The 21,217-nt window shown below is 42.4% G+C and overlaps 1 protein-coding gene across 1 annotated transcript; it reads left to right on the forward strand.

Annotated features, from left to right (window-relative positions):
• Nucleotides 1–3,169: 3,169 nt before the first annotated feature.
• On the forward strand, nt 3,170–21,216 carry LOC115795657 (major facilitator superfamily domain-containing protein 12). The gene is made up of 11 exons (XM_030751661.1): nt 3,170–3,896; nt 4,774–4,893; nt 7,032–7,242; nt 7,417–7,540; nt 9,278–9,484; nt 9,662–9,754; nt 9,859–9,951; nt 10,461–10,631; nt 10,714–10,808; nt 14,631–14,761; nt 14,872–21,216. The coding sequence occupies exons 1-11, from the start codon at nt 3,749–3,751 to the stop codon at nt 14,913–14,915; spliced, it is 1,437 nt and encodes a 478-aa protein (XP_030607521.1). The 5' UTR covers nt 3,170–3,748; the 3' UTR covers nt 14,916–21,216.
• Nucleotide 21,217: the final 1 nt, after the last annotated feature.

Consider the following 21,217-nt stretch of genomic DNA (forward strand, 5'->3'; position numbering starts at 1 on the left):
TTGATGTGGAGGGGTAGCAGCTCTGCTCTGAAGACATTCCTGAATTATCAACCCTCCTCATCCTAGCTCAAAGGGAGAGCTTCCTTTTGGATAAAGCTAATTTCTCTGCTTGTATCCGGGTATGAATGTAGCTCGACCAGTAACTCGACTGCTTCGCCTTCACACAACAGACCAGTGCAGTGCCCATCTCACAGATGCTGCTCCTGTACCTGTGGCAGCAATTCATATTAACCCCGAGTGGCCACTTCACCTCTTCTGGCTTAGAGCCATAATGACAAAGTGCAAACACATTTCTTAGAAGTTTGTCCAAATGAATTAAAAATAAAGACCTAAGCAAGAGTATAAAGTTATGGCAGAGATTCTGAAACTCTGAGAACTTTTGCTCAAATGTCTTCTGTAAAGATGGTAGAACCTGCAGGAAGAACAGCTAGATGGAACCCACTGTGAGAGGGAGGGGAAGAAGGCATTGCAATACTTAGAAAATGATAATTTTATGGAGCTTAATTGATGGCTGTAATCCTTATTTCTTTTTTGTAGTGTTCTCCAGACTCTGGGCTCTACAATCATCACCAACATGGCTCGACTTTACTCTTCACTCAGGTTTATGTTACTCTGTGACTGTTACGCTCGGATCAGCTCCATCTAGACAAGGAGCTCGAATAATAAGTAAAAAAAAAAAAAAGTATAGTAAGATGAGATGAAGAAACTTTAAATTTGTGCATTACAGCAGCTCAGTGCAGAAAAAGATGAATAAAAAATGAAATAGAATAGAAAAACACTATATACATAAAATATATATCAATACACATATCAATATATACATATACATCAGAACATTATATACATATGTAGCCAGTAAAGTATACACAGTATGCATTATATGGGTGGGAGTGTAGATAAATAGAAATGTATATGTACTGTATGGATAAAGTGATGGCAGTAGAGGTAAAGTGTCCAAGTGATTCATGACATCATGATGTGTTGTACAGTCTAACTGCTGTTGGGATGAATGAGCTGTGAAAGCGCTCCATCCTGCAGCGAGGGTGTTTCAGTCTCTGACTGAAGGAGCTGCTCAGCGCACCCACAGTCTCATGCACAGGGTGATGGGGGGGGTTGTCCGTGATGGATGTCAGCTTTGCTAACATCCTCCTCTCACACACCACCATCACAGACACCAGAGGACATCCCAGCACAGAGCTGGACCTCCGCACAAGTTTGTCAATCCTGCTCCTGTCCCTTTTGGTGCATCCACCCCCCCCCCACCCCCCCTTCCCCCCCCCCAGCAGGCCACTGCATAGAAAAGAGCAGATTCTACCACTGAGTCCTAAAAGGTCTTTAACAGAGTCCTGCAGACACCAAAGGACCTCCGTCTCCTCAGCAGGTGGAGTCGACTCTGGCCCTTCTTAAGGCAATAACTAATGTGCCATTAGTTATTGCCTTAAGAATAGGTGGAGTTTAAAAGGGATGATGGACACAGCTGGAATTTCTCTTTAATGTGAACCAGTCATAACCCAACTGTATAAATGCAGGTGACAGGGCATCTTTCCATTTTAGTAAAATCATATGTTAGCCATAGATTTGGTGAATGCAGCACAATCTGCCTCTGCTTTTGAGAGGCAGAAAATCCTAGAGTAATACCTCTAAATGTCTTGTTTTTCTTAAGTATCCATCCAAAACCTACAAATGTTCAGTTTGAAATTAGATGTCAGTCCTGTAAGTAGAATGTTAAATAATCAATTTGTTCAATTGAATTTCAAGGAAAAACTCAGCCTTCCACCACTCGTTTAACCTTTTTCAGCTCCATTTAAGTGACTGAAGTACGAGTAGACAGCAATTTAAGCAGATGAGGCTGTAAGGTGGGCAGATAACGTGTGCAAAGTCGATCTTAGTTACCTGTTAGAATACTTACATTTGCTGACTTGCACAAAGTTCAGGTTAGACTATGTGGCCGTTTTTAATTATGAACCACAGTGTCGAGCACATACCTGAAGATGGTGCTAGAGGACAAGTAAAGGGTTCATCAACTTAATGTAATTAACCCAGGGGAGGACTTGTTTCTGACCAAATTTGACACAATAATACTCAGAAAAGTGTCAATTAATTGTGTTATTATTAATTTGACATACTTTATAATCTCAACACAGAAGTGCCAATTTGAGTCATGGTAATCGAGTAAGCTTTATGCTCTGATAAAGGATAAAGGAAATTGTTCAATAAAGTATACAGAGCAAATTTAAACTTTAGTATGAATTCATGTAATTTAAGCTCAGTGTGATATGTGAACTATCATCTCCACGATCTGGATGCCACCATTTGCCACTGGCTGTTGATATTTAATAGAAGTTTAAGTATGAGGAACTGTTACAGTTCAAGTGAGAAAAATGATGCCTACACTGTGGCTTGGGCATTGTTGCTGAATTGTACTTGTGGACTAGTGAGACAGGCTGCAGGACTGCACACTTCCTTCTGGGATTTCTGAAGTCTTCTTCAGCAGGGCAGGGAATGTTAAGCTGGTGGAACAAGAATTGTGGCTGACATTTGTCCTAAGACAGATGTCCCCACAGCCCCGTTAGATGAACTCTGGTACCCCTTCAATTTCTCTGATTAATATCTGTGTGTGTGTGAAGTCATTAAAAGCCAGAGGTGAGAATGTGTAGATTTCTGTAACAGCATAGATGGCGGACCAACTTCCAGCGTTGAATAAAAAAATAAGTGTTTAAAAACATTATTTTGGCAAGCCTTTCGTGCACAGCTATTGCCTACTTTTTATTTTATTTTTTTGTTTGTTTGTTTTTTTTGTTTTGTTTTTAAAATAGCTTAACGTGGGGGGGAAATGCTAACGTGGGAACTGCCACACAACATCGTCGGTTGTTGAAGACTGAACTTTATTTTAATGTATCATTGTAACGCCAACTAAAGCTACATTTCTGCACGACTTGCTTCTTCTATGCTCCTTTTTGTGATATTGTAGCTAATTAAAAACATCTTCACCTTAACCAATAGTTTGGTTAAGGTTTTGCCGTCACGTGAGGAAGGTAAATCCGCGAGGCATCCGCTATTGGCTGAAAGAAGCTTTTGGCCATTCCTATTGGCCAGTTTTCTACTACGTCATCTTTGCCGGTCCGTGTAGTTGTTTATGTCTCGTAATTTTTTTCCAGATGTAGTTTAGGTTTGTAGCCGGTTAGCTGAAGGTGAACGAAGGGGCTGTGTAGCATTTTCCGAAGCGCGGCGTATTTAACGTTACACGTACAAATAAGCGTGTGTGTCTCTCTTAATTTCGAAGCCTTTCTTCGGCATATTTTTCAGGAACAGTCATTTTTGTAACGTGACATCTCCTAACCTGATTTTCCAGTGGGCTGTTTGTTTAAATGTGATGTAAGGTGAGCTGTGAGGTGGTGAAAACTCCCTTTCGCTCACCGATGCGGTTCTGTTTCGGTTTTTCTTCCCCCTCAGACGCTCCTCCTGGCTTGGCCGCATCTCTGCGTTGTAGAGAGGAAACTGGCACCGATTTTAGGGACTGATATAAGGTTTGTGGCAGCACATACCTCACTAAACCGGTTGGCATTATTGTATAAAGAAAATAACGCGCAAAAAGAGGAACCGAAACCGAGTCTGCTGACAGTCCGCCTACTTCTTACAGTCGGCAAAAGCAAGCCGAGCTTCAGTTATTATCTGAAGCTGTTTTAGCTGATGAAGGTGCGCGCCGAGCCTTTCATTTAAATAGTTGTGTCGTCTTCCACGAGCCGTGATGTCGGACACAGAAGATTCTCTGCCGCTCCTGAAGAGGCTCAGCTATGCGGTGGGACACTTTCTCAATGACCTGTGTGCATCCATGTGGTTCACATATCTGCTGGTTTTCTACCACTCGGTGTTGGGATTCCAAAACACAAATGCAGGTTAGTCCATCTAACTGTAAATGTGTGTGTCTGTGTGTCTTATTCAGTTACTGAAAAGAGAGAGTAGCCAATACTGCTTCACCAAAGACTGCAGGTAATGTTTTGGTATTTAGTTTACATCCTTAACTTGCACAGTCCCCTGACAGCACCATCAGTTATTCTCAGCTGTAGTTAAAGTTTCCTGTTAACTAGCCACGCTTTTCCCAACGCTACCACTGTTACTGACACACACAGGCTTCCCAGCTGTTCTGTGGGGCTTATGTTATGTTTCTATAAGACAGTGATCCTCTTTTTTTTTTTGTTTTGGCTCATTATCTCAAATTCCTCTCTCCACGACCTTGTCAATAAATTCAGTTCAGACAATCCAGACTCCTCCATGCATGACCCGCAGCGGGTTTTGTTTGGGTTTTATCTCTTCCCTTTCTCTGTACAGACTTTCTACTATCAGAGCTTTCTGGGTTTAGTGTGGACAGTTCTCTTGTTCTTGAAGCTGATAAATGTTTCACTGTATCTATACTCACTAATCCTAATTTGTATATGAATGTATATGAATTAAGTAAAATCTGGCCATTCTCCTTCTTTTTCCCTTCTTACATTTTGACAGTATACCACATGTCCAGGGACAACAGATGAAAAATAGCCTTTTGGCTAATTCTGGTGCATTTACTATAATGTTAATTAATGTACACTGTCCCTGTCAAATAAACTAATAAAAAAAAAAAAATGTAAAGGATGGAGAGTGAATTTCGATATACTGTGTTTACTGCAGTAGCATCTTGACAGATATAAGTGACTGTGTGCCCTTGCTGTTGGTCTGCTCTCACTCAGGGGTTGTTGCAGTATATTACAGAACTGTGAATGTCTTCCTGTGCTGCAGGTGTGTTGTTGCTGGTCGGGCAGATAGCTGACGGTATCTGTACACCTCTCATTGGCTATGAGTCTGACCGAACCTCCGGGTTTAGGAACTATGGCAAGAGGAAGACGTGGCATTTAGTTGGTAAGTACAGATACAGACAGGTGACAAATTAAAGACGCCATAAGCCGAAGCCATAACCTGTTCATAAAATAACTACACTTCCTCTGGGGGCCACTTGGCGCTCTCTCTGAGAGCATCTCAATCACCTTAGAGTCCTCTATTAAAATATCCAACTTCAGTCATCAAAATAACACATAGCCTGGTAAATGGTTCATTTTATTTGGGAGCATTTTAAAGGAATTATCTGAGAAATGATTTTGAGTTTAGTACAGCCTGTCCAAGAAGAAGTTTGTGCTACACGTTATGGATGCAGCTTGTTAACAGAGCATGCTAGTGTTAGCTGTCCTCTGTAAGTCTAACAGGGGGCACTCTGCAGTCATGTGCTGGGAGATTCATTAACCTAAGCATCCCTCCCTTTACTGCCCATAAGCATCAGTAATTATTAACTCTTCCAAGTGTAAATTCAGTGAATTTGTAACCCACACACAACTTTATCATGTGACGTAGCGATCTGAAATAACCTGACACATCCAAAGTGAAGAATTTGGATCATATGGGGAAACATTTTTTGTTTTTCTCATGTGACTGTAACTAATCTGTGAGCATGAGGTATTCATAAATAACAGTGTGTGAGGAAATTGTGTGAAACACTTTGCGTTTCCCCATATGGTATTCTTATGTATTCTATGCAGATGTGGTATATTTTCTGGCAGTGATAGCCATGTGGGAAAGTAAACTGAATCTTGATCTGACTCCCTTACAGATTTGAGGATGCTACCTGTGCAACAAGTCCAGTGAATTTTCCTTGCTTCCTTGAAAATATCTTAAACCCAATGAGAAAAGGCTGCATAACCACAACATTGTTTCAAATTGTTGTTTTGTTTTTTTTTAAAGAATTTACACAGCATCCCAACTAGCACATTTAATGGTTTTATTTCATAATATGCAAGTGATTCTTCTTAATCCATGTCATCAGTTTGTATGAGACATTTCTCATCTTATCCTAAACTTTATGTCTGCATGCTTCTGTTTGCAGTATTTGTTGCATGTTCAGTTATTTATGTGCTGAGATTATTTGTGTTAAATGTTTTTCAAGGCTTTTGTCAAAGATGTTTGAAATGAACTTGTTTTTTTCTTTAGATAAGGAATCTATTTAAATAAGCCTTTCAGATTGATATGCAATTTGCATATTTTTATCATTGTGCAGATAACCTAAACTAATATCTTAAAGTTTATTTCTTAAACACGTAAATAACACCACACAGAAACGAGAGAATTCAAACTAGTGGAGATGTAATGTTTGAAAATTAAGTCCTTCTTGTTCCAGTAGGATATCATTTAAGTTTGATAGTTTGACTCAAAACATTCAGCAACAACTCTTTAGTTACCAATTATTCCCCGATGTTCAGTACAAACTTCAACCCAATTCAACTAAATCTTAGTGCTTACTGAGACTGAGAATTCACATGCAAAGAATAAAGAAAATATTTACATTTGGGGTCAAAGTTCAGAACTAAAACTGTGGTGCACAGCATGATTTTTATTTCATGTGACTTTTTGTCCAGGTAAGTTGGCACTCAGTATCCACCAGTGCTGCTGGGATGGACATGAGCTCATACTTATGTAACTTTTTATGGAAATGCTTTTTAGACCATGCTCTGGAGCTCACTGTCTACCATGGATTTTATTGATCAAGTGCACATGACATGTTTTAACATTATGTCAGAGGTAAAAACTGTGTGAGATGTCATGAGAAGCATCACTTAGATAAACAGGCTGAGCTCTGTGTATATTTTTACATATTTATTTACCGAAGCAGCTTTCAAACAGGAACAGAGATAAAAGCAGCAGAGTGCTCACCTCAGCTAAAACGTGCCGATTCACAGCCTTCAAAAACATCAAGCCATCAAAAAATTACCAGTTGTTGTGCTTTCAGTTAAAAGTGGGAGGCTCTCAAAATAATGCTGATGCGTGCAGAAGGAAATGGAGACAAACCAAACCCCAACTCATTCATTCTGTGATGTGAGGTCAGATAGCTGGAAACTGATCATAATTTATGTGGTTCTGTTGTTTTCATCACATTTGTGTGTGCGTGCGTGCGTGCGTGCATGTGTACGAACAATAAAAAAAGATAATTTTTTCTGTTCTCTTTGTTTCAGGTACGGTGAGCGTCATACTGTCCTTTGCCTTCATCTTTAACCAGTGTGTGGGCTGCAGCTACCTCACCCCTCAGTGGGCCAGTTTAGTCTACTTTGTCCCATTCATCATCATTTTCCAGTTTGGCTGGGCCGCCACGCAGATCTCCCACCTGTCCCTTATTCCCGAGCTGGTCACCTGTGAGCACGCTAAAGTGGAGCTCACTGCGTACAGGTGTGGCTAACGCACATATGCTTTTCACACGGGAGGAGAACCAACAGGTGGTGAATGTGTTCTTTCTCCTGTGTGTGTGTGTGTGTGTGTGTGTGTGTGTGTGTGTGTGTGTGTGTGTGTGTGTGTGTGTGTGTGTGTGTGTGTGTGTGTGTGTGTGTGTGTGTGTGTGAGCAGGTATGCGTTCACAGTGATAGCCAACATCACGGTGTATGCAGTGGCTTACCTGCTGTTCCACGTCCAAGCTGGAGAGGACACTGACCCTGATGCACTAGGACCAGCAGATATCGTCATCTTCAGGGTGAGAAGGCTGGCATGTGATTAGAGGAGTGGGTGGAGCTTTAGAAAATGACCACTGGAACAGCACCGCGTATCACATCAGGGTAACATGGTGTCAGATAGTTTGCAGTAATTTTGTGGCTTCAAACAAATCTGCTTTAGCTGAGATTGGATATAGAAATGACTCTGGGTAAGGATTTGGTGCTGCAATTACATTTTTGGTGCTAATACAGCTGCATTACAGCTGAAGTGAGAGAATTTTAATTCTCTTACTTCACTTGTTTTTGTTGAAAAGTGCAGATTTATTCTAGTTTATAAACTTTCTTTGGTGCAGAGCCAAAGAAAGTTTAACCCAAGAATTCAGATTTCCTTATTTATTGCATCTCATAGCGTGCGATACTTCAAGCACACCTGATGAAGAGCAGAACATACCGACCATACTGTTAACATTTATCCCTTTTTCCGGGATCCCCACCACAGCTTTCTTGTTAAAATTACCAAACAATGAGAAAATTAACATTTTGGTGTTATTACTCTTATGTTAGGGTTTATTACTGAAGCTCCAGTGAGTGTTAAATGTTGTCCCTACTTTCATTTCCCACCTGGGTTTTCCTGTATACCTGAGGAGATCACGAGGGGATAATTGTGGTATGAGGTCACACTTACATTTCTGCCTACTTTAACCGCAGAGTGCTGTTTGAGCTGTGCACTCCTCACAAACCACAAACCACACCCTTCTATTGTGTATATATACCCATGTCATTGCTGTAGTGAATAATCATGTAGCCAACACATGAAAAGAATTTCACGAGAAGCTTAAAGGAACCCGATCTCAAATTGGAGGGATCATGTGGGTACATGGCTGCGACAGCCTGATGTGCTCACTCAGTTTTGAATACCGATTCACTCAGAAGACTTTATCTGAGCGGCGTCTCCTCGATGCGATCACAAGATGAAAGAAGCTTTGAGCTGATGATCCGGGTTTCCTTCTGTCATCGTCACATGCTCGGAGCAAAAAAGCTCTTCCAGCAGTTTTTGTGGACTTTGACTTTATTTGTTTAAAAAAAAAAAAAAAACAGCAACAGGCAGTAAAGGTGAGCGCCAATCTGACAGTCCGCTCTTTAGTTTTGTATTGATATAGTAGAGATGATACAGATTCCATAAATGCATAAAAACAATCAAAAGAAACCATCCTTGAACACCAGTGATACTAATGCTTTCAAAGTGTAGAGCAGAAAACGGTGGCAGACTTGGGTGCGTCTCGATGTTACTCTGGAAATTTAATAATGTCTCTTATTCACGAGTCTAAGCCGCTCTGCCACAGAAAAACATTTTCTTGATTCCATAATCTTGCTTCCTGTGACAATGACTAATTTCTTCCTCTTCAAAGAATTTTACAGGACTTCTCCAAACCTGCAACAGGAGGGCACAAAACTAAAAAAGCATGAAGAAATGTGCGCTCTTCTTTTTCCACGGTTTATTATAAATACTATATTAGCTAAAATCTGATCTAAAGGGTTGAAACTTCAGAATAAACTCAGCCCATCTTTTCTAGCCCTATTCCCATCCCTGGGTTATCTCAGGCTACGGAGCTGTAAGACAGGCTAAAATAGCCTATTTTAGACAGTGAAAGGGCTGCACCAATAATAAGTCATATACCTGTCTGGTTCCTCCTGAGTGCCTTTAAAGTTCAGGTTTTAGTATTTTTAATGAAAGCGTATGATTAAAATGTGTCACGCTGTGCTGTGTGTAATTACAGAATCTGGCACTAATCGTTTTGGGAATCGGTGCTGTCTTCTCCATCTTTTTCCACGTGGCAACGAAAGAGACGAGAAATGGCGCGAGAGAGGAGGGTGGAGGAGTGGAGGAGGCGGAGGGGGAGCGGAAGCCCCTGCTGCCGCGCTCCAACACATTCCCATCTGTCCTGCAGTGGAAATGTTGGCTGCTGCAGCCTTCTTTCTACCAGGTAAGGAGGTCTGAATACATAAAACCAACCCTGACCTGAACTTCACCTGAATCTCTTCAGAATTAAACAGGAAGAGCTTTTTAAAAGTTGCAGTTCCTGTTTCAACACAGTCTCTTACTGCATTTTGTGTTCTTAAGAGCAAACAACAGTGTTCAATGTGTTCCTGTGTCCCTGCAGGTGGCCTTACTCTACATGTCCACCAGGTTAATAGTCAACCTGTCTCAGACGTACATCTCAATGTATCTCATCAACACTCTGGGGCTGCCAAAGGTAACAGAATCGTTCTAATTCACTCTTACATAAATGATCTGTTCCCCTCACAATGTTCCCTCATTTCTTGTTCTTTCTTTTTTTTTTTTTGGTTCTTTCAACAGAAGTTCATCGCTACCATCCCATTAGTGATGTATGTGAGCGGCTTCCTGTCTTCCTTCATCATGAAGCCTCTCAGTAAACTCATTGGAAAATGCGTAAGTAAAACCTTCAGAGGCAAAAGGCTGATTGCTGGGTTTCTTTACTTTAATCGTGAAACAAGCATTAGGTTTTATTTTAGGAAGTCAATCCCTTCTGACAGCATACACTGAAGAGCATTAATGGTGCCTTGGCTAGTTAGTTGCTTATCCATGCCACGCCCATGACTGGGAGCAGAGAAGACTGATTGATGTAGTTTTGTTACAGGATTTCTGATGTGCAGCAGTTAGTTTCAGTGGGTGACAGGTGTGGGCTGCAGGCAGGTGTAGTTTAGCACCTAGACTCTGCTTTGCTACCAAGCTGTCCTGTTGGAGTGCATTAATGACCACAGAGGGCTGGCTGCCCGCTCAGAGCCAGAGAGTTGCCTGATTTCTATGTTGCATTTACAGTAAGAATACTTCATTGTGCTCATTAACAGGATGCGATTACAGCTTCCTCTGCAGTCATCTGCACTCATCAAAAGAGCCTGGATCACTCTCACATGTATTCTCTCCTCTGATTGGTCCAGCTGACATACTTTGTGGGCCTGCTGCTGATTATGGCCTTTTCGTACTGGGTGCTGCTGGACATCAGAATGGGTCAGCAGGTGTACGGGGCAGCTGTGCTGCTGGGGGCCGGGTCAGCAACCATCCTGGTCATATCGCTCGCCATGACTGCAGACCTCATCGCAGATCAGACGGTGAGATGTGTGTGAAAGGCAGAGCGGGAGGAAGAGGGGCCGTTCTTTTGCTTGATCTAATATTCTCATCCTCTGTCTGCAGCAAAGTGGAGCATTTGTGTATGGAGCCATGAGTTTCACTGACAAGCTGGCTAATGGAGCAGCTGTGATGATCATTCAGGCCCTGCACCCCTGCCAGTCAGTACACACACACGCGTACACACACAATTCAATTCAATTCAGTTTTATTTATATAGCGCCAAATCACAACAAACAGTCACCTCAAGGCGCTTTGTATTGTGGGTAAAGACCCTACAATAATACAGAGAAAACCCAACAGTCAAAACGACCCCCTATGAGCAGCACTTGGTGACAGTGGGAAGGAAAAACTCCCTTTTAACAGGAAGAAACCTCCAGCAGAACCAGGCTCAGGGAGGGGCAGTCATCTGCTGTGACCGGTTGGGCTGAGGGGAGAGAGACAGGACATGCTGTGGAAGAGAGCCAGAGATTAATATCAATTAATGATTAAATGCAGAGTGGAGTATAAACAAAGTAAATAAGGTGAATGAGAAACAGTGCATTATGTGAACCCCCCAGCAGACTAGGCCTATAGCAGCATAACTAAGGGATGGTTCAGGGTCACCTGATCCAGCCCTAACTATAAGCTTGATCATAAAGGAAAGTTTTAAGCCTAATCTTAAAAATAGAGAGGGTGTCTGTCTCCTGAATCCAAGCTGGAAGCTGGTTCCACAGAAGAGGCGCCTGAAAGCTGAAGGCTCTGCCTCCCATTCTACTTTTAAGTATCCTAGGAACCACAAGTAAGCCAGCAGTCTGAGAGCGAAGTGCTCTGTTGGGGTGATATGGTACTATGAGGTCTTTGAGATAAGATGGTGCCTGATTATTCAAGACCTTGTATGTGAGGAGAAGGATTTTAAATTCTATTCTAGATTTAACAGGGAGCCAATGAAGAGAAGCCAATATGGGAGAAATCTGCTCTCTCTTTCTAGTCCCTGTCAGTACTCTAGCTGCAGCATTTTGGATCAGCTGAAGGCTTTTCAGGGAGCTTTTAGGACAGCCTGATAATAATGAATTACAATAATCCAGCCTAGAAGTAATAAATGCATGAATTAGCTTTTCAGCATCACTCTGAGAAAGGATGTTTCTAATTTTAGAAATATTGCCCAAATGCAAAAAAGCGGTCCTACATATTTGTTTAATATGTGCATTGAAGGACATATCCTGGTCAAAAATGACTCCAAGATTTCTCAGTGTTACTGGAGGCCAAAGTAATGCCATCCAGAGTAAGTATCTGGTTTGACACCATGTTTCTAAGATTTGTGGGGCCGAGAACAAGAATTTCAGTTTTATCTGAATTTAGAAGCAGGAAATTAGAGGTCATCCAGGCCTTAATGTCTTTAAGACATTCCTGCAGTTTAATTAATTGATGTGTGTCATCTGGCTTCATTGATAGGTAAAGCTGAGTATCATCTGCATAACAATGAAAATTGATGCAGTGCTTTCTAATAATACTGCCTAAGGGAAGCATGTATAATGTAAATAGAATTGGTCCTAGCACAGAACCCTGTGGAACTCCATAATTAACCTTAGTGTGTGAAGAAGACTCCCCATTTACATGAACAAATTGGAGTCTATGAGATAAATATGATTCAAACCACTGCAGTGCAGTACCTTTAATACCTATAGCAAGCTCTAATCTCTGTAATAAAATGTTATGGTCAACAGTATCAAAAGCTGCACTGAGGTCCAACAGGACAAGAACAGAGATGAGTCCACTGTCAGAGGCTGTAAGAAGATCATTTGTAACCTTCACTAATGCTGTTTCTGTACTGTGATGAAACCTGACTGAAACTCTTCAAACACACACACAGAGCTCATCCTGTGCTTCCTTACCTAATGTATTTATTTTTGTTGTGAGGTCTCCTATAAAGATCTAAATCTTTAAGAAGGGTCACAACACACAAATTCATAAGAAAGTATCATCAGCAGAAGTATTTTTTAGTCAGACCAGTGATGCTCTGATGTGTTCTAATAGCTTCTGAAGGCTAGATTACTAACTGGGCAAAACAGGAAAATATCCAACAGCCCTCACAGCCCAGCTTTACTTCATATCATCGGAGTCTGTGTGTCCTCCATCTTGAAGGTGTGAGCATTGTGTCATGCACAGCTGCACAGCTGTGCTGGGGGTATTTGGAAGAATCAGACTTGGGCTGACAAAGCTGGCTGTGCCAAAATCAGGAAGTGGACCACAGTGGGCGATCATAGTGTCAGTGTCAGTGTTGGTGTGACACACAGTGGAGTCGAGAGGACAGAAGAGAAAGCAGTTCTCTGAACCACGTCTTTCCTCAGAAACACCCACGTTTGCTTCTTTACATAACAGATGACATTTGAAGATGGGCCAGAGTCTGTGCATGTAAAAACAGAAGTGCCTCAAGGTTATTATAGTGAAACTGAAGCTAAATTAAAAGAAAAGAAAAAATAAACAACTTTAGTTTACTAAAATCAGAATAAAAAAATTACAACAAAGAGTAAACTAAAACTTTACTTTAACTTTGTCCATGCGATCAGCACGAGGAGGGTTTTTCTGTTTAGTGAGATTTGGATCTCTGTGTAACACTGAGTTAAGAGCCTGTACTGGAACACCTGTTCTAAACTTCTTAAATCTTCCAGTGGGGGAATAATAATTTACTCCCTGCTGAATTTATAAGTTTGTTCACTTACAAGAAATGAACAGTGTCGATATTTTTGGTTGATATTCTGTCTCTACCATAAAAATAAACTCAACCTGAATTCTGGCTCTGACAGATTACAGTCAGTCAGTCACAGATACTCCTGATCTCAACTCTCTGTGTGTATAAAGCACACCTGTCCACAGTTACTCCCATTCTGACCTCTCCACCACCACGGGTAAGACCAAACAGCTGTCAAAGGAGAGCGGGGACAGGATTGTACACCTGCACAAGGCTAAGATGGACTACAAGACCATCAGCAAGAAGGTGACAACTGAAGAAATGTCATATAACCATCAGTCGCCCTCAGTCTGGAGCTCCAGGCAAGATCTTGTCTCATGGGGGTGAGGATGATCATGAGAAAGGTGGTGGCTCAGCTCAAAACTACACAGGAGGAGATCCTCTTTTGTTCAGCCAGAACATTGAGGTCATGGAGTGGCTCAGCCAGTTTCCAGACCTCAGCCGTGGAGAAAATGTCGAGGGAGCTGAAGCTTCGAGTTGCCAAGCAACAGCCAAGAACCCTTTAACACCGAATGTGTCCCATGTGACACGACATACTTCAAAAGTGCCGCCGTTCGTGGACTTCCGGCAACAAATACCGTAATACCCCTATGTGGCTGTGACGTGCAATTTCTGGGCTTTCAGGAACCATTTGCATTTTTTTGATAGGACAAACGGTTGCAGAGTTACGGTAATACGCCAGCTGATCAACGTTCCTTTGATCAGCTGATCGGCTGATCAACGTTCCTTTGATCAGCCGACTCCGAGCTGATACGCCACGTCTCTATCAGCTGTTCGCCGCTATTGAGGGCAAGTAATGGGCGCTTCAGCAGCGATCGCCCGGCGTTAAAGGGTTAAAGGATTCTGCAAAGACGAGTGTGTCAAAATCCGCCCTGAGCTTTGTGCAAACCCAGTGACCAGCTACAAGAAACAGATTACTGCCATGTTTGCCAACAAAGGTTTCTCCACCATGTGCCAAGTCATGTTTTGCTTGGGGATCAAATACTTATTTAACTCAATGATATGCAAATTAGAGAGTGTTCATTTCTTTGTGAGCAAACTTACAAATTCAGCAGGGGAGTAAATAATGATTTCCCCGCTGTGTGCCTGACAGACATCAGCCATAAAACGAAGACTTTTTAAAGGATTAAAAACTAAACTGCACATTAAAAATGCTCGACTCCATGGAACAATGTTTTGTTCATGACTGTAACTCTTCTGTCTTTGTGTGTGTGTGTGTGTGTGTGTGTGTGTGTGTGTGTGTGTGTGTCAGTACTGTGGTGTGCTGTCCGGCCTGTGTGTGGTTCTATCATTACGTCATGGTCATTGTAACGGGAGGCTTCGCCATCGTCGCAGCTTTGGCCCTCTGCTCCATCCTTATCTGGCCAATCAAGATCAGAGCACGTGAGTCATCCACACACACACACACACACACACACACACACACACACACACACACACGGATGTGCTGCTTGTCTGTGTTGCCTACATACTTATTCTGTGTGTGTTTATAGGTGGTCTGCCAGTCATCTCCAATGAAGCAAACAGAATCAACTAACAAGGCTCCTCCCACAAATTCCCCTCTGACTGACTCTGAGGACTTTCACTTCTGTTTCTTTTGAAGAGCCTTTCAGGGAAAAGTAGCAGGAATCCAGCGGGATTTCCCAACTGGCTCTTCAGCCGGTGCACTTTGTGAACCCACAGGAACTGAGAAGGGTTTTTTTGTTTGGTTTTCTGTTTTTTATAACCTTGTTTTCCCACCATTTTCCAAGAAAACTGAATCTAAAAATCAGGTTAGTGTATTGAAGAGGGAAGACACCCGTCAGAGTGTAGCTGCAGAGATTAAAGGCCAGCAGGGATGTCAAGGTTGGCGTCCCCCTACTGTACTGAGTTAAACAGTGTAATCACAAAAGTCGATTACTTTTAATATGACCAGTAAAAACTAAAGAAAGGAATAACAGCACAGCAGCTACCAGCAGGCTGTGCATGCTGGGATGAAGGTCCATTCATGTGGTGTAGTAAGCTACAGAAGCATCAGTTAGAAAAAATACATTTAGAATTACACTGATTCAAACATGAATTTCGCATTTCCATAATTCTAACACACTCCGGGCGAGGGACCACCGTCATTTGAAAGTTTGTTTTCAGTCTGGGAAACTTTTGTTTGCTACTTTTTTTGGGAATCGCATCATTAAATCGTGTAAGACGAGGAAACTAAATGAGCGTAGTGTTCAGGCAGGCCAGCCACAGTAAGCTGATTACTCAGCTCATACCCTTTTACATCCAACAAATTTCAGAGGTCATCCTATTTAAGCTGCTTCAGCCTGATCATAGTTGCTGCTGCTGCCGCCGCCGCCTCTGAGCTGCTTTGCACTCTTTCCATGCTGCATCTGATTTCCGCTCAGACCTGTCGCCTTTCATGCTGCTCAGTTCTGTGGTTGGGTCTTCCTTTTTTTTTTTTTTTTTTTTGCTGCCTAAAGCTTTTCACTGCGCACGTTGGCAGGTGGTGAAGTCCCAGGACAGAGCAGCTGTTCTAAACTGCTGCAGATGGAAACTTCTTTTCACTATAGTAGCTCAGACTTAAATTCCCTGAAGTCAGAGCACAAAACTTTGGAAAATGATGAGAAAACGGTTGTTCTGCTTAAATAGACATTATTATACTATTGTAAAATAACTTGTTCAGTGCAGGAGAGCAGTAATACATGGATGACAAAGGGAGCGATTACCCTGCTGCTGCTGCACACCTGATGAGGATGATGAAGGGAAAGGGGGGGTTGATGTGGTTCATGTGAACATGAGTGAAATTTGATCAGCTGGTTAGCAGTCAAATCTTCCCCGGGTTTCATTTAAAGGATCATTCCACCACATTTGTCTCCCTCACAGTAACAAACTGATTGACCACTACATTTTGACACTTCGAGGCTGAATGTGTTACGCACAGATTGATGTGAGGAGGACGATGAAGTCCTAGTCACAATGCACAGACGGCACTAAAAGAGGAAATTAGTTTGAAGGAGCTTTTTTTCATGTTCTCAATGAGAGCTTTTTACTCTGTGACGTCTCAGAGGAGCTTTACAGTAAATCCTGCTGAGCTTCATGCAGATTGTTTGTATTTGTGCCTCATTGTGGATTTGATTTTGACTCAGCACTGTTCTGGATTTTTCTCCCTCATGAAACAGCTTGCTGTGTAAATTTTGGGATTTTTTTTTTTTATAATATTTAAATCATCCATCGTTTTACCTGTTTGGGATCAAATGAAATGTGGAACATATTTTTTATAATCAAGAGACTTGATGAGCAGAGCTGTATTTAAAGGGATCAATGCTATAATCTGTATATTAATATGAACAGAAGGGAATCCAAACTAATGTTTGACTGTGAACAATCATTTTGAACCAAAGCTTTTTTAAATATGACAGTTCCACAGGAGCACTTTGTGTTTACTTTGTGGGCCCAGTCACTTCTACATGTGTGATAAAGGGACACTAATTAAACGGGTCTCATATGAAATTTGTCTGACTCATCATCTGTTTGAATACTTCACATCATCTCGTGTGCTTCTGAATGGGAGGAAGGAGGTGTATGTCACACTGCTGCTTGCAGCCGTCTGGTGTTCAGTTGCTGTGGACTTATTCCATATGACACTGGAAAAAAAGGAATAATCTTTCTTCTCTCTGTCACTACAGTTGTGTTTCTAGATCTTTGAGATGACTGGAAAAATACCAGTTGTCTCCATATTGTTTACTATGAATACTACAAAGTTCTAGGCTCTAATTATAGGCAGTTTTTCCATCACAGTATCGATACAATAAAAACAAAAAAAAAAAGCTGTCTAGTCAGTGATAGTGATACAGACTGACAGAGCTTATTGTGTGACGAATTATTATTCCATCCATTTTCTTCTGCTTATCCAGGGAAGCCCCCTAAGCAGAGAAGCCCAGACCTCCCTCTCCCCAGCTACTTCCTCCAGCTTATCCGGGGGAAAACCGAGGCGTTCCCAGGCCAGCCGAGAGATTTAATGTCTCCAGCGTGTTTTGGGTCTTCCCCGGGGCCTCTTCCTGGTGGGACATTCCCAGAACACCTCGCCCAGGAGGCATCCTAATCAGATGCCCGAACCACCTCACCTGGCTCCTTTCAGTGAGCCCCTCCTAGATGGCTGCACTCTTCACCGTATCTCTAAAGGAGAGGCCGGCCACCCTTCGGAGGAAGCTCACTTCTGCTGCTTGTATCCAAGAATAATTATTGTCATGTTGAAATATTAAAAATCATCAGAGACTGATGAGTGGAAAGTCGATTTAAATGGATTTCAGCCTCCTGTTAATGAGGCTATTGTGACTGTTAATCCAGCTAACTCTGCACCCGTCATCATAGTTACAGTTTCCAGATAAACTCTATACTGTATTTAAAAGATGGATGGCACTTAGGTCTGAAAAATAAAGCCATGGTAAAAGAGCCTTAAACCTGCATTACTTCAGTTAGCCAACCAGTGGTTCCTGTGGTTACAGAAGGGAGTCCAGTTGTATAAAAGTCTATGGGAAAATGACCCTTCAGCTTCCTTAATCTATGACCTCTTAATGAGTGGATGTTCAGGGTCAGAGCAGATCTACCTTGCAAAAGCTCCCATCTAAATAGTATGAAGTCTTCACAATCAGGCTTCACTAGTTGGTTGGTGGGTACACAGTGGCTCCAGTGGGATCTATATTCTGCAGCTTATCCAAGGCACAGGACAGCAGTCTAAACAGAGCTGCTCAGAGCCCCCTCTTCCCTGGCTGCTTCCTCCAGCTTTTCCAGGGGTCCACTGAGGCATTCCCAAACCAGCTGAGAAATGTAATCTGTTCAGTGTGTCCTGTGTCTGCCTCAGGGCCAGCTGGCTCCTTTTGATGTGGAGCAGCAGAGACAGGAGACGGGAACCAACTGAGAGCTTTGCTCCTCTCTTCACTTGAGTGTCCAAGACATACAAGGACATACAGACATGCAGTGTCCCGGCATCAAGTACACTTATTTACACCCTTATGGCCAAACATGGTGTTTGTATGACCAAATTGTGATTAGCACAGAAGTCCATTTACAGAGGGAAGTGAGTCCATTCATCTTTTTTATACAGTCTATAGGAAAAGCCATATTTTTTCCTGTCATTTTATGTGGTGAACATAAAATTTGGTACAGTCTCTTCAACATGAAAACACTAAAACCTACAGTACCCACAGACTCACACAAACCAGCATGTGCAGATGTGTGTGTAGGGTGATCAGGTCAGCAAGTTGTTCCATATGAAGAGCTTTAATACATTTAGCAAAATGAACATTTAAGGTAGATCATTTCTGTTACCTTTAAGACTGAAAACTTATTGGTATGTCTGTAAAAATGTGTTTTGGAAATCTATACAGATCACATGATGCTACCGTTTTTTTCTTTTGGCTGCTCCCTGTAGGAGTCGCCACAGCAGATCATCTGTCTCCATCTCCCCCCATCCCAGCATCCTCCTCTGTCACACCAATCCTCTGCATGTCCTCCTTCACTACATCCATGAACCTCCTCTGTGGTCTTCCTCTTTTCCTCCTGCCTGGCAGTTCCATAGTCAACATCCTTTATCTAATATATCCACTGTCTCTGCTCTGCACATGTCCAAACCATTTCAACCTGCCTCTCTTTGTCTCCAAACCGCTCGAGCTGAGCTGTCCCTCCGATGAACACATTACTCCTGTCCATTCTCTCCCAATGAAAATCTGAGCATCTTCAGCTCTGCACACTGAAAGGATGCTCAGCCTCCTGTTAGTGCCACCATCGCCAAACCATAGATGGTCTCACTACCATCTCCTGAACCTTCCCTTTCACTCTTGCTGCTACCCTTCTGTCTCAAATCACTGCTGACACTCGTCTTCACCCACTCCACCCTGCCTTCTTTACCTCTCGTCTGTTGCTTTGGGTGGCTGACTCCAGGTATTTAAACTCATCTACCTTCACTATCTCTACTCCTTGCATGTTCACCTTTCTACCCGTCTCCCTCTCATTCACGCATGTATTCTGCCTCACTTCTGACTTTCATTCCTCTTCTCTCCAGAGCATACCTCCACCTCTCCATACTCTCCTTCCACCTGTTCCCTACTCTCTCTACAGCATGTCATCTGCAATGTTGTCCTAGTTCATGGAGACTCCTGCCGACCTCGTCTGGTAACCCGTCCATTAATATTGCAGACAAGGGGCTCAGAGCCAATCCCTGCCGCAATCCCACCCCTACCTTACATCCATCTCTCACTCCTACCACACACCTCACTGTCCTCACACATCCTGCACAACCCCCCACATAGTATTTCCAAAAGTATTTGCTCATCTGGCTTCACACACATATGTCAGGTGACATCCCATTCTTAATTCATATGGTTTAATATGCTGTTGACCATTGTTCCAGAAGCACATTTGTGAGGTTGGACACTGATGTTGGATGAGAAGCCCTGGCTCACAGTCTCCTCCCTAATTCATCCCAAAGGTGTTCTGTGCAGCTCTCCCTCATCCATGTCTTTACGGACCTGCTTTGTCCACTGGTGTGCAGTCATGTTGGAAGAGGAAGTGGCCATCCCAAAACTTTTCCCACAAAGTTGGGAGCATGAATTGTCCAAAATGTCTTGGTATGCTTAAGCATTAAGAGTTCCTTTCACTGGAACTAAGGGGTCGAGCCCAACTCCTGAAAAACACCCCCACACCATAACCCCCCCTCCACCAAACTTTACACTTGTTACAATGCAGTCAGACAAGTTCTGTTCTTTTGGCAACCACCACACCACTTGTCCATCTGCCATCAGATTGACAGATGGAGAAGTGTGGTTCATCGCTCCAGAGAACACGCCTCCATCGCTCTAGAGTCCAGTGGAGGTGTGCTTTACACCACTGCATCCGACGCTTTGCATTGTGCCAGATGATGTAAGGCTTGGATGCATCTGCTCAGCCATGGAAACCCATTAATGAAGCTCTGAAGGTCTGTAGAGACTGACTGCAGGAAGTTCCTGACCCCACTCTGTCATTTTAAGTTGCCTATCACTTTGTGGCTGAGTTTCTGTCATTCCCAATCACTTCCACTTTGTTATAATACCACTGACAGCTGACTGTGGAATATTTAGTAGTGAGTAGGATGCCATCTGTGCAATTGGACTTGTTGCACAGATGGCATCCAATGCTGGAATTCCCTGAGCTCCTGACAGCGACCCATTCTTTCACAAATGTTTGTAGAAGCAGTGCATACCTTGGTGCTTAGTTTAGACACCTGAATTCAATGATTTGGATGGGTCAGTGAATACTTTTGGCAATATAGTGTATTTATCTGACACTCAAGTTCCTCATACAGTACCACAGTTCCTTTCTTGGCACCCTATCCTGTGCTTTCTCTAGATCCACCAAGACTGTGCAGTTACTTCTGCCCTCTATACTTGTCCATCAACACTCTCAAAGCAAACAAAGCATCTGTAGTGCTCTTTCTCAGTATTTGCCAACAGATACAAAGATACAACATGATACTTTATATTGTCTGGATAGCCTCAGAAACAGGCTATCCAGACAGGTTCCATTAGTTAGCACGATGCTTTTCCTCACAGAGACACGTAGCTGCTACTGCTTAGCTTTTTTAAAATTTAGATATCTGTGGCAGATCCGGTTTTGTCAGGACACATGTTCTCTTCAAAAATGTGGATGTTTCCAACTTTGAGAAATATATTATTGGCTGTCCTAACTGATCAGAGTTGCAGTTTCTAACTGGAAACTGAAAACTAAACTTAAACTGTGGTGTGAAAACAGGGAATAAATAAATGATCAAATATATTTTACTAAGCAAAACTGTTAATGTGTGAGAACAATAAAACAACATTTAAA

This window comes from Archocentrus centrarchus, chromosome 17 (assembly GCF_007364275.1).
Source record: "Archocentrus centrarchus isolate MPI-CPG fArcCen1 chromosome 17, fArcCen1, whole genome shotgun sequence".
Classification (NCBI taxonomy): domain Eukaryota; kingdom Metazoa; phylum Chordata; class Actinopteri; order Cichliformes; family Cichlidae; genus Archocentrus; species Archocentrus centrarchus.